We start from the raw sequence: 13,952 nt of genomic DNA, 5'->3' as shown, positions 1-13,952 counted from the left end.
ATAAATTTTTTAAAGATTTTTAATTCAAATCTGACAACAGATATTTTCAAAATTAAAATAATAAAAAGAGAATACATGGACTTGACAGTGGGGATAAGAGAGTCAGTACTTCAAGACTTCCTTAGCTACACCCTGGGCTACGTAAGAACCTGTTCCTGTTTTAACCACCTAACTTGGAATGAGGCCTCATAGGGACAGTTAGTCACTGCTGCTGACCAAGAACTTCTATCTGCTTATATCAGTGCTCCCTATAGTTTCAGACATTTATGGTCTTTGGAAATTGAGCATAAAATGTCATGGCCCATCACTCTTGAACAACAAAATGCTACCCTGTCTCGAAAAAAAACCAAAACAAAAAGAAAAGAAAAAATGCTGAATGGGGTGTGGTAGCGCATGTTTTTAATCCCATGGATTGGGAGGCAGAGGCTAGCAGATCTCTGCCACATAGAGAAATCCTGTCTCAAAAAACCAAAAAGAAAAGAAAAATGCTGATTTTTGAGCAGTGTCACAGATTAATGTCTTATGATGTTCTAGACAGAAACTGAGGCATGAGCCAGGAATGAATACCTTTCATGCTTTCCAGTAGAATTGCTGAGTCACATGTTTTCCCATTTAGGGTGAGGCTGGCCTCAGACTCTCCACATAGAAGATGATGACCTTGAACTTTTCATGCTCTTTTTACTACCTCCCAAGTTCTGGGATCACTTGTGTGGGCAACCAAGCCTTGTTAAAATGGTGGTGATCAAACCTAGGGCTTCTTCCAGCTGAACTCTACCCCTAGGTGTTTTTTTTTTTTTTTTTCCAATTATTTGTTATATGTATTATCACAGTGGGTTCTTTTTTTGTTGTTACTTTGAGACACTTTCTTAATATGAGTCAGATAGTAAGTTCTTAAGAGAATTTAGAAATTTGTATGAGGGAATGTTTCTTGTTTTGAAAAATTTTTTTTTTTGTCAATAGGGAAATACTTTTATATATAACTAGACTGACTACAGGGACATTTACTTTGTGAGATTGTAATTATTGAACTGTATTTTCATCCAGAAAAATATTTGGGACTGGAGGGATGGCTCAGCAGTTAAGAGTGCGTACAGCTCTTTCAGAGGCCTGGAGTTCAATCCCCAGCATCCGTATTAGGTAGCTCACAACAGCCTGCACCTCCAGCCCCAAGGGACTCCATATTCTCTTTTTGCCTCCCAGGGCTTAATACACATACTCACACATATTCATAATACACTTATAATCAACAGTAATGAAATAAAGTTTTTATTGAAAAAAAGGGGCCAGGTGGTAATGGCACACTACTTTAATCCCAGCACTAGGAAAGCAGACGCAGGTGATTCTCTGAGATTGAGGCCAGCCTGGTATACAGAGCAAGTTCCAGGACAGCCAGCACTACACCGAGAAGCTCTATCTCCAAAAGTGAAACAAAACAAAGCAAAAAAAAAAAGAAAAGAACTCCACACAGTGTAGGTAGGTCACTCTCTTTATTAGTGATTGATGGGGAAAGGCCCAGCCCATTGTGCGTGGTTCCATCCCAAGCTAATGGTCCTGGGTTCTATATGCAAGCAGGCTGTGCAAGCCATGTGGAACAAGCCAGTAAGAAACACCCCTTCAAAAAAAAAAAAAGAAACACCCCTTCATGGCCTCTGCTTCTGCTCCTGCCTCGAGGTTCCTGCCTTGTGTAAGTTCCTGCCCTCGTTGCTTTTGATGATGTACTGAAGTATGGGTGGGAATGAACCCTTTCCTCTTCAAGTTGGTTTTGGTCATGGTGTTTTATCACAGCTGTAGTAACCCTAACTAAGACTCTTGGGTATATAATATTTCCTTTACTCTACAAATTCCATTTTTAGTATTACTCTTCATAAAAATCTATTTACTTGTTGATTTTATGAGTAATTGAACCTTTAATACCTTCTGTTTTAGAAATGAGTTTTGTTTTGTTCTAAATTTTGTGTTTGTATTTGTGTGTTTTGGATGTGTGCCAGAGGTCAATACTGGGTATCTTCCTATATTACTCATCACTTTTTTGTTATTTATTTATCTTTGAAACAGGGTCTTTCACTAAACTCAGAACTCACTGATTGACTAGAATAGCTGGCCCACGAGCTCTGGAACTCCACTTCTCTCCTCATCCCCAGCATCAAGGTTATAGACACACACCAGCGTGTCTGGCTTTTATGTGGGTTCTGGGATCCAAACTCAGGTCCTCATGCAACAGGTGTTTTATTGACTAAGCTTTAGCCTCAGCCCAGGAATCAGTTTGTTTTATTTTCTTTTGTTGTTGAGACAGAGTCTCATCCCCCAGGCTGGCCTTGGGCTCTTGATCCTCCTGCTTCTACCTCCCAACTGCTGGAATTACAGGTGTGTCACCATGCTCAGCTAAACAGTTAATTTTAATTATTAATAATATTGGGCTAAAATAATAGTACACTCAGAAATTGTGTTGTTTGCAATATAGTCCTTGGAAAATAAAGAAGCCTGCTTATTGATTATGTGGTAGGGCTTGTGCTGGAAGAACTTTGGATTTGATCTGATCTCTCATTACTAAATTTTTTGTGTTGCTGTTGCTACTTTCCATATGAAAGGTGTAGAGCACCAACATCTATGCATGGACTTACTCAGCCACATGGGCCTGGACACCAAAAGGAATAAACTAAATTCATGTAGCCTGTAGACATGGAAATGAGGATCGTTAAGAAGTGTGTGAGAAGGCAAAAAAGTTTTTTTTTTTCTTTTTAGTTTTATAAAATTGAGAAACAGTGTTGGAGTGGTGTTTTTGTGCACTGTATAAAGGTTATCTTTGTATTATTCAAATAATGATTTCTGTACCAGCAGAGATCTGATTACAGGCCAGACTTTGGTCATTATTCTTATGGATGCATCATATTTTGTAAATACTTCCCTCCAAAACCTTTTGGTTGGTTTAGTAAGAGTTCTCTGTGTCATTTTTCGGGAGCTGACAGTCTGAAGAAAGTCCTGTTATAATCAGCACCCAAACGTTATAAAAAAATTGAACAACAAAACTAAACTAAACTTAGGTGGCTTCTTTCTAAACTGACCGAAGGACTTGACTGTCAATGGATGTGCCTTAAATATCTCATTATTTCTGACTAAAAATGGGGCCACAGCTAAGCATTTACTTTACTGTCAGTGTGCTGAAGGGAGCAGATGCTTTCTCTTCATGCCTCCAGTGCATTAGGCAAGTTCTTTTTCTCCTCCAGGAACAGATTGCTCTTAAAACAGGGGTACTTTACTGTACTTAGTTAAAAACCAACCAACCAAGCAGCAACAACACAAAACATGACATTTTACACTATTTCATATTTGTTAGAAATAATTACTACCTCAGCATATCAGTCTTCCTCCTTACTTGTGCGGCAGTCCAACGCTCACTGCAGTTAGCACATATCACAACTTTGGTTGTAAACAAAAGTATAAAAGGTTTGATAGTAGACTCCCTCTGTGTTTTTAGGCTTGAAGTATGTATTCATCTGCATGACAGTGTTTCTGGTTCACTCATGGTACTGTAAAGTAACAATCAATTTTAGAACAACTTGATCACTCCAAAAAGAAACCATTGACCTCTTAGCAGCCATACTCCATTTACTTCTGCGGCCCTTTTGCCCAGCCTGAGGCAACTGCTGATCTAGTTTCTGTTTCAACTCACTGTCCATATAAAGGGACTTACATAACAGGTGGTCTTTTGTGTCTGCCCTTTTTCAGTTAGCATAGCATAATATTTTGAAGGTTCATTCATGTTGTCACATACATCAGCAACTCATTGCTTTTTATTCCCCAGATTGTATTTATTTATGTTTATGTGTCTGTGTGTTTTGCTTGCTTGTATGTCAGTGTACCACATGCACACATGATGCTTGTGGAGGCCAAAACAGGGTCATTTCTGTAAGCCATGAAGCAGCAGTCTGCATATCCAGGAGTATTTGATAGCTGATAGGTAGTTTTGCAAGAGAGGACTTTTAAAAATGTTTTCAGAAAATCTGATCTTAGCTATGCTGGTGACAAGTCTGGTTAATAGGCCTGTCATTGTGACTCAAAATATTAGTCTATTTCAATAGAGTTTATCATTGACATTTTTACATGTAAAAAAAATTAGGTCATTTCTATCTTCTCCTTAGTGATTCTTCACTAAAAAATATCAATGTGTTATTAGAAGGAAAAGATTCCAAGTCTAGCCTTTGCCTAGAAATTGTAGGCATCAAAATGCATGAAGAAGAATCTATTACTATCTACATTACTGTTTATCTAGATATCCAAGAAGACTTACATGCGCTATACTAATGTTTTCTTTTTGTTATTTTTGAACATGTGACTTCTTCAGGATCCTTCAGGAAGCAGTACATGCAAAAGGTTAGTATCTCCCTCATGGCCTTCTTTATACTCTACATAATGTCTGGCAAGAGGTTCTTTTTAAATGTGGATCTCTTGAGGCTGGAGAGATGGCTCAGCAGTGAAGAGCACGGGCTGTTTTTCTAGCAGATCTGGGTATGAGACCCAGAACCTACATGGTGGCTCATAACCATCTCTAACTTTAACATGGGTGTGGGGAGTGTCTTATGCCCTCTTCCGGCCTCTGTGGACACTAGACATGCACATGGTAAACAAACATGTAGGCAAAATATATCCATAAATTTTGTTTGTTTATTTGTTTTGAGGCAGGGTTTCACTGTGTGGCTCTGGTTGTCCTGGAACTTGCTCTGTAGACAGGCTGGCCACAAATGCAGAGATCCATCTACCTCTCTCTCCTGAGGGTGGGATTGAAGACATGTGCCAGTACCGGCTAGCTATATACATAAAAAAAAAATTAAAAAAAAAAATCAAAGCAAATAATTCATATGGAGATATGGGCAGCACTGATTGTTTTGGGAGAGAGGAGGGTATTAATTTTTTTGTTAAGATTTATTTTTTTAATTATACAGTATTCTGCCTGCATGTGGGCCTGTGTGCCAGAAGAGGACACCAGATTTCATTATGGGTGGTTGTGAGCCACCATATGGTTGCTGGGAATTGAAGTCAGGACCATTAGAAGAACAGTCAGTGCTCTTAACCTCTGAGCTATGCCTCCAGCCTGGTATTAATTATTTTTAAAAAGAGGGTGTGAAGGTGAGAGGGAGACAGGGTGGAAGCCCTAGAGAGAGTTGGAGGAGGGGAATGATGGGAGGATAACATCAAAATATTATATGAAGGTATGGAGTTTTCAGAGTCAGTGTTTTTAAAAGAATTATTATCTATCCAAAATACATGAAGAATTAAAAATATCTCAATACAGTATTACAAAGATTTGCATTTAAGTAGTTTACACAAAAATAAGCATGTGGCAAAAGGCTTAATGTCATTATTATTAAACCCATAGGTCTGTTTTACACCTGGGTGGACAAGTCTACAACTTCACCAAGGCTCTTAGCCCTCCTCTAGAGTGTTAATGGGAGCATTCACTCTGAGAACATTTTGCCAGTCCCTAGTAAAATCTACAGTATGAATAACTTTTGACTTAACAATTCCATTTCTTTTTTTTAACATTAATTACAGTTTATTCACTTTGTATCCAGCTGTAGCCCTCTCCCTCATTTCTTCCCATTCCTCTCTCCAAGTCTATTGATAGGGGAGGTCTTCTTCCCCTTTCATCTGACCCTAGTTTATCAGGTCTCATCAGGACTGGCTGAATTGTTTTCCTCTGTGGCTTGTCAAGGCCGCTCCTCCCTCAGAGGAGGGAGGTGGTCAAAGAGGCCGCCACTGAGTTCAGCAGTTCCATTTCTATGGGACCTGTAATGGAAACATGTCACAGACCAGGGCACAGTGTGCCTGCTTTGTGTTCCCAGTTACTGGGAAGGATTGTGTGACCCAGCAGTTTTGAGACCAACCTTGGCAACATAATAAGATTATTGCTCAAAAGTAAGGTACAAGGAAACAGATACATATGTTTATACCTGGGGCTGGGGAGGTGGCGCGGTGGTGAAGAGCACTGGCCGCTCTTGCAGAGGACCCAGGTTTGCTTCTGGCACCTGCACGACAGCTAACAACCATCTGTAACTACAGTTTTAGGGGGTCTTACACCTTCTGACCTTTGAGAGCACCAGACACATGTGGTGCACATACACACATTTAGGCAAAACACCTGTACATAAACTAAATAAATTGTAAGAAATTAATTTTTTCAAGTGTGGTGACACATACCGTAATCCCAGAACTTGGGAGGCAGAGGCAGGTGGATGTGTATTAGTTCAGTATCAGCATGGGCTACAGAGTAAGCTCCAGGCCAGCCAGCCCTATATAGTGAGACCCTGTCTCACAACAACACAGCAACAAAAAAGAAGTTTAAGCTCAGTGTGGCGGCTTGTGGCTTTAATCCCAGCACTTGCAGAGGCAGAGACAGGCATATTGTTGTGAGTTCAAGGCTATGCAGAGAAACCCTGCCTCAACACCAATAAACAAACAAACAAATAAATGTTTATAGCAACCTTATTTAAGACATTTAAACATTGAAAATTTTCAAATATTTACTCAGTAATGAGTTCTAGTATAGTCACTAATAAAAATTTAACAAATCACAATTATTTGCAATTACCTGGGTAAGTCTCCAAGAAGAAAATGCTGTCTCTGACACGAAGTTATTGGTGTTATTGGTGCTTAGTTTCGTTGAGTCCAGTGGAAGTGCAATTCTTGTTTGTCTTCACAGTGGCACTTAAACAATAGCAAAAGTAATGTGAGGGTTGGTGGCAACCGTTCTCTGCACTTCTTTCTATACCGTGCTAAGTGTGTTAAGGCAAAGAATATTTTTAATAACATTCTTAACTGGAGCCGGTGCAGTGGTGCATGGCTTTAATCCCAGCACTCTGGAAGGCAGAGGCAGGTAGATCTTTTTGAGTTCGAGGCTAGCCTGGTCTACAAAGTGAGTCTAGGATAGCCAGGGGTACACAGAGAAACCCTGTCTCAAAAACAAAACAAACAAACACAACCCCCCAAAACAGTCTCAGCTGGTTTTTTTGGCTTGGAACTTTTCTCATACGAAGACTAGGTATGTCTTAAGTAGAGGGCAGCCGGATCATTTGGGTCGTAAGAAGCCTGTAGTCTAAGCTGGGCAGGGCTAATAAGCTCTATTAGGGAATTGTTCTCCGGGCTGGAGAGACAGATAGGAGAAGAGCACTAGGTTCCGTTCCCAGGACCCTCATGGTAGCTCATAACTGTAACTCCAAAATCTGACACCCTCTCACAGGTACACATGCAGACAAAACACCAATGCAATAAAATAAAAATAAGTAAATTATTAAAAATAAAAGAATTGTTTTAAGGGGGCTGGAGAGACGCCTTAGCAGTTAAGGGCACTCGCTGATCTTCTAGAGGACCCAGGTTTAGTACCCAGGGCCTCCAGGGCAGCTCACAATCATCTGTAATTCAGTTCTAGAGAACATGACTCCTTGTCTTCTCAGTCAAAAGGCATGCAAGTGTGTACAGACATACAGACCAAGCACTCATATACATAAAAAAATTTTTTTAAAGTTTTTTTAAAATATATATTTAAAGTAAAATTATGCTGTAATTTGGTGGCCTTTTCTAATGACTCACTGTAGCTCCCAAATAATGATACAGAGACCTGTTAGACTTATTCAACAAGCTTTAAAGCATTAGAGGTGGGCAGATAATTGTCTATTCTAATCCATCTATTTTCCAGCCATGTGTCCTGAATTACTTGGCCATATGGGTCTTGCCTAGGCTGCTTCTGTTCCATCAGTTCAGCCTTTATGGTGAGCTCCTTGTGGCCATGTCCTTTCTCTCCCTCTACCTGAGACTCCTCAACTGTGAATGGAAATCCACCCTCCCTGTCCTTTCTGTCATTGTTTCTAGCTTCTTTATTATCTAATCAGAGATGATTGCGGAGCAATGTTTATCAACGTTGAAATAGGACACTTTTCATAGAAATGACAATGCCCTGTTACTTGTTTTCTCTTATTTCCAATGTCCATCCCATTTGTCTTTTTAAGTGAAGATTGATCATCTTACCCTGGGTCCTCTTTCTTGTTTATCTTCTGTAGGTATACAGATTTTAGTATGCTTATCCTATCTTATAGGTCTAGTACCCACTTGTAAGTGAGTGTATACCATGTGTGTCTTTCTGCTTCTAGGATATCTCGCTCTGGATGATCTTTTCTAGATCCCACCATTTGCCTGCAAAGTTCATGATTTCCTTGTTTTTAATTGCTGAGTAGTATTCCATTGGGTAAAAGTACCACAATTTCTGTATCCATGTATGTGTCTGTTTCTTTGTTGTTGTTGTTCTGTTTTTTGTTTGCTTGCTTGCTTGACAGCATCTTGATCATACTTGATGCTAGGCTGGCACTTATAATGTAGCCCAGGATAGCCTTTAGGTTACAGCAGTTCTTCTGCCTTAGCCACCAGAGCGCTGGGTTTGAGGGCATGCACCGCTGTGTCCAGCTTGTTGTATGTTTTGATATCTTACTATGCATTCTGTTTTTGTTGTGTTTGGTGCTCGGGTTCAAAGTCAGGGCCTTGTGCATGGTAGATGAGCACTGTGCCACTAAGCCACATCCTTTTTGTTTGTTGGAGACGAGGTGTCACTGTATGGCCTTGAACTCACAGAGATTTGCTCGCTATTGCCTCCAGAATGCTGGGATTAAAGGCATACGAAACCTTGCCCTGCAAGTTAGATCCTTTTTTTTTTTTTTTTTTTTTTTTTTTTTAATGTGCATTAGTGTGAAGGTGTCAGATCCCTTGGAATTTGTGTTACAGTTGTGAGCTGCCATCTGGGTGCTGGGAATTGAACCCGGGTCCTTTGGAAGGGCAGACAGTGCTCTTAAACACTGAGCCATCTCTCCAGCCCCCCCCTTTTTTTTTAAACACCCTTTTTAAGGGGTGGGGGTGAGGCTTTAGGGTCCTGCAAGATAGCTCAACAAGTAAAGACACCTGCCAAGTCTGATGACTCAAGTTCCCACGTGGTAGAAGGAAAGAGCCAGCTCCCACATGTTACCTTTTGGCTGCCAAATGTGCATCATGTCATGCCGGGGCACATGTGCGCACATACGCAATTAAATGTGGAGTTGGCTTTTTTCCTTTCGAATACTATGTGGTAAAGCACTTAATTAAGAGAAAAGCAGTATAACTCAAGACCCTGTCTCATGAGTATTAAACATGGGTGCTGAAAAACATTGAATTATTTGGACAAAGCATTGACTTTAATTGCCTTTTCTTCCTCCTTTTCTAGTTGCTGGGCTTATTGGATTGTCCCCATCGTGGGGGCTATCCTTATAGGTTTCCTGTATCGTCACTTCACGACCGACAGCAGATCCTCCTGAGAAGAGCATTCTGAAGTGTGGGAGCACATGCTCCTGGGAATGAGAAGGAGAGACTTGTTTTGGAGGCTGCAGTGGTGCATCCTCCCTGAATCCTGCCAGTGTGTTTGTTTGTTTTTCCTTGGAGCCACGGTGGTGACCAGGTATCTGTCTTCCTTCAGTGTAGAGCCAGAGTCCTTCATCAGCCAGAGACTATGCCCAGAGCACCTGTCCACACTGTGCCCTTGCCAGGGTTTCTCCTCTCTGGTCTTCACTGTTCTCTTCATTTCAAGAGTGTATGCCAATGACTTAGAGTTCCTGGGTTGTAGTGAAATGGCCTTTTGGGGACAATATTTGATTTCTGATATTTTGAATTCACATTAGACATATTTAAGGAAATAGCAGTCTAGTTTTGAATTTTTCCCCTTTTTTAAATTAAATTTTTAAATTCTGATTTAATCTTGTCGTTTAACATAAGGGATTTAATTCATGAAGTTAAGATATGTATCTCTTATTTAAAACACAGTTGCCAAATGATTTTATTTGTGATTATTAAAAGTAAAGAGGCCAGCAAGATGGCTCACTGGGTAAAAGCAATTGCCTGACAACTTGAGTTTGATTCCCTGGACCCACATGGTGGAAGGAGAGAACCAATTCCCAAAAGTTGTCCTCTGACCTCCACATGTGTGCTGTGGCCTTTGTGTACACACACACACACACACACACCCCAGTTGTAATTTTAAAAATATATAAAGAAGAACTATGTGGTTGTCTTCCTCCCAGATAACGCAGCTATCCCTCCTGTCCTAAGTCCATCATCTTCTTCCCCAAGAGTATTTCACAAAACTGCTTCGCTTTGATGTCTTAGAGGCAGAAGAGGCAAAGAAGGGCCAATCCAGAATGATCTCTTTTAAAAAGAGAACCAAACACTGTTTACAGGACAGCAGTTTAAGAAGTTAGCAACACGCAACCTCTGGTCTGACAGCAGTTTCTCTCCATCTTCCACCCTGGCTGTCTGTGGTGAAAGACGAGTGTGTGATTGTCCATGGAGTTTCACAGAAAGCTTCTTGCTGCTTTTCTGTTCTCTGATTAGCAAAGTTGTGATTCCCTGTTCTTAAAGGAGACTCAAGCTTGAACTCCCGTTTGTCTCGTTAAGTAGCTTACATGTGACCGTCATTGGCAGGCGTGTCCTTTTAGATGCAGACCATGCTGAGACCCCTTTTCATCTGTGTTCTACCTTCTTGGCTCCAGCTTGGTGATTTTGTCCTACTTTTCTACTGAGGATAATAATGATCAATCTGGAAGCTTCTTCCCTTCTTGGCTATGTATTTTATTGGAAAGTAGGTAATCATTTAAAATTATTGTTTCTCATTGGTCCAGGCATTTTTCTGGTGCCCTGGCTTTATTTTTTTTTTATTTTTTTATTTTTATTTTTGCCTGGGGTACCCGATAGTACCCCAGGTGATTTTTAGTTATCTATGATTTTTTTTTTTTTTTTTTTACATACTTTGTTCATTACCAGTCTGCTCCTGGGCTGCTGTCATATCCAACAGGAAGCCACTGAATTCCAGAAGGACCAGAGATGTTGGAAAGTATCCTCCTGCCTCCCTTTCAGCTTGCCAGGGGCTTGACAGGACAGGAAACTGCACAGTAAACCAGTTTGCCCCAGCAAACTATTTAAGAAAAAGTTCAGCCCAGGACTTGTATCCTGTGATTTAATAGTTGAATGAATTCAGAATTCATCAAAATAACGTTAGCTTTTTCCTTGCATACTTGCATATGATATCTTAGAGTAATTTCTAGGTGACTTTTATATCAGGGATGCAGACTTAATCAAACTTTTTTCTTTAAAAATGTCTGTAATATTGTGTGACGGGTTGGAAGAGCAGTTAATACACCTCCACATAAGCTTGGAAGGTTTGTGTGCAGGGAGGTTTGGGATCCACGCGGTGATAGCCAAGCTCCATGGAGTATGCTGGGTGGAGGGGAAGAACAGGCACATTGCAGTGCCGGGAGGAACATTCAAGCTGACACCATGAAGACAGCCTGGACTAGTTGGGAATGTATGTCGGCAATATCGCCATCTCCAGTGAAAACATCTGGCTTATGGGAAATGCTAAAGAAGTGTATTTTTGGCTGGGCATGGTGGTGCACACCTGCAGTCCCAGTACTGGGGAGGCAGAGGCAGGAAGTTCCAGGACAGTCAGCACTACACAGAGGGACCCTGTCTCAACCATATCCTACCCCAATAAAAGGACTGTATTTTTAAGTGAAATTGGTGTTTTGGTATTCCTACAGTAAACATCAATACAAAAGGCATGTTTTTCTTCACATCTGTGTTCTTTTCCTGCTTATATTCTTACAGCTGAGCTTTTTTTTTTTTTTTTTTAAACTGAGAGCTAGAAGGAAAATATTTTCATACTTTCTTCTTTACCATCCATGAAATTCATCTAATACCCAGGGCTTCTTTTAAACTACTGATAATGTGATGTCATTTTATATTATAAAAAATGCTGCTGCTCCTTTTTTTATTTTTATTTTTTAATCTTTAAATCCCAGCATTTGGGAGGCAGGAGCAGACAGTTTTCTTGAGTTCTAGGCCAGCCAGGGCTACATAATGAGACTGCCTCAAAATAAAACAAAACCCCAAAAACCTTTTAGGTCTAGTTGTTGTAATTCTATTGCCTATATAAACAAGAGGTATGTCTTAGGTGAGAGTCTGTCCAGGCTTTTCCTAAACAACAAAGCAATACAGCGTTTGCACCAAATGCATTAAAAAAAAACACTAAACTTGTCAAAGAAGCCTTGACATTTCAGGGTCATGAAAACCATCACTAAGAGCATGGGGAGCCCGTCCCTGCTGGCTGACAGTATCCCCTGACCTGTGGAATATTTGGTTGTTTATTCTTGAGGTGGCCAGCTGTTAACCATACACCATACAGGTAACAGCTGGTGAATACAAAAGAGAGAAATTCTTGCTACCAAGATACAGGGTGTTAATACCCATTCTCTAACAGTTTCTACCTGGCCCTGGGAGCTGGTTTTCATTTCCAAGTGATGTGCACATTTGTAAAGAAAGCAACAGGACAGAGTGTACGGACTGTGTTTATATCTCCTTGTGTGATTACTTATGAAGAGGCAAGTCTGTCCAAATCGATCATTTGAGCTGGCTCAGCAGCTGCCATTGGGGCTTATGTTCATTTAGCGCTGATGGGGCCCAGTGAAAAGTGCTTTTACAAGCCAGATGTGTCAGTCCCATACGGTATTTGTGCTTCTGTCTTTGGTGATGCCTGTCTGGCTGAGGTCCACCTGAGGTGTCTGAAGCACAGCATAAATGTTCTTTGCCTCCTCCCCTAGGGGGAATGCTTTCAGACATGTCATGTCTCAACAAGAACGAAGGTTCTGGAGCTGTGCTTGCTATTCAGTTGCCACATATCCCAAAAGTAACAGAGAGCTCCATCATATTTGGCCAGCTCTGGAGTTTGTGGGGGTGATCTAGAAGGGGAGGCTTTGAAGATATGCCAGTCACCTGCCTTTACGCCCAGTGTCTTACTCATGACTTTCAGCGGCCTCTCCTTGCCCACGCCTACATCAGCTGCTGGGGCAGAACATCATTTCAGTTATTTAACTCGCTTTTTACTGCACCCTGGACTGTGAGTGACTAATATTAACATTCCTTTTGTGTATTCAACGATGGAGTTTGTTTACCTATTTGATTTCAGCTTATTTTGAACAAAGATCTCTGTCTCTTTCTACTGGAATGCGCACACTGTGAATGTTTGTTAGAACTACACAATAAAGATACTGTTTTCCTTTTTTTTTTTGTCCTGACTACAGTTGCTTTAAAAAAAAAAATTTTTTTTTTTTTTTTTTTTTTTTTTAATGTTGGTGCTATACTTTTCAGATGTTCTGGATGAAAACAGGCTGCACAAAGTTCCTCTGTAGTTCTGCTAACGTTTTGTTTAGCCTAAGTTAGTGTATGCGGTGGCTCTTTCCTTGTTGGAAGTGGATTTCTCAGCCAATAGTTGGCGAGATACAGCCATCCAGGTTTTGTCATGTTAAGCGATGTGAAGTAGGAACCAGAAAACAGTTTGGAGTTCTATTTCTACCGGTAAAGAAAAGCCAACATGAGGTAATGTTTTATTGTCTATGGTGCTAGGCCTCAAATGATTGTTTTTCTTGGAATTAGCTAAACTGTTGGGGAACTTTAAACATAGAGGTTGAGGTTCCAGTGATTGTGTGAAGCAAGGGAAATAGGCCATTTTATAATTAACTCTATCGCATGCTGATAACCTTCTAGCGTGACTAGCATTAGGTCAGAGTAGATCACACATTAGGACCAGGTGATTCCCCTACCACAGGATTAGTGTCAGGAAGGGATAGCCCATGCTTAGTGCCAGCATTGGAATCTAATGTTTAATCTCTGCTGCTAATAGGAATTATCAGGGCACTCTTCTTGCTGTCTGGTAGTTGCATGACAAATCTGGCTTGATTCATAATAATCTGAGCAGGCCATGACTCCATTTACAAAAATTTAGGGTAAGAAAACCCCACATAATTTACTAAAGTCTGGTCATGGGTAGCACATATCTGGCAGCATTTATCTAGATGTATGTCTGATCTGTGCATTTCAAAGCTTGCTCGGCT

General features: G+C 40.6%; 1 protein-coding gene across 3 annotated transcripts in view; it reads left to right on the top strand.

Moving 5' to 3' along the window:
- Nucleotides 1–13,122, top strand: part of LOC110546109 (cytochrome b5 type B) — a 33,105-nt gene extending 19,983 nt beyond the window's left edge. Inside the window, exons 4-5 of one of the 3 annotated variants that reach the window (XM_021632724.2) lie at nt 4,343–4,371; nt 9,239–13,122. In XM_021632724.2, coding sequence (XP_021488399.1) covers nt 4,343–4,371; nt 9,239–9,329 — 120 coding nt within the window. In that variant the 3' untranslated portion in view covers nt 9,330–13,122. Of the gene's footprint in view, nt 1–4,342; nt 4,372–8,141; nt 8,176–9,238 lie in introns of those variants that run through there. The other 2 variants (XM_060392018.1, XM_060392017.1) reach the window with 2 other exon arrangements.
- Nucleotides 13,123–13,952: the final 830 nt, after the last annotated feature.

This window comes from Meriones unguiculatus, chromosome 10 (genome assembly GCF_030254825.1).
Source record: "Meriones unguiculatus strain TT.TT164.6M chromosome 10, Bangor_MerUng_6.1, whole genome shotgun sequence".
Classification (NCBI taxonomy): Eukaryota; Metazoa; Chordata; class Mammalia; order Rodentia; family Muridae; genus Meriones; species Meriones unguiculatus.
This window is presented reverse-complemented; position numbering and strand designations above follow the sequence as displayed.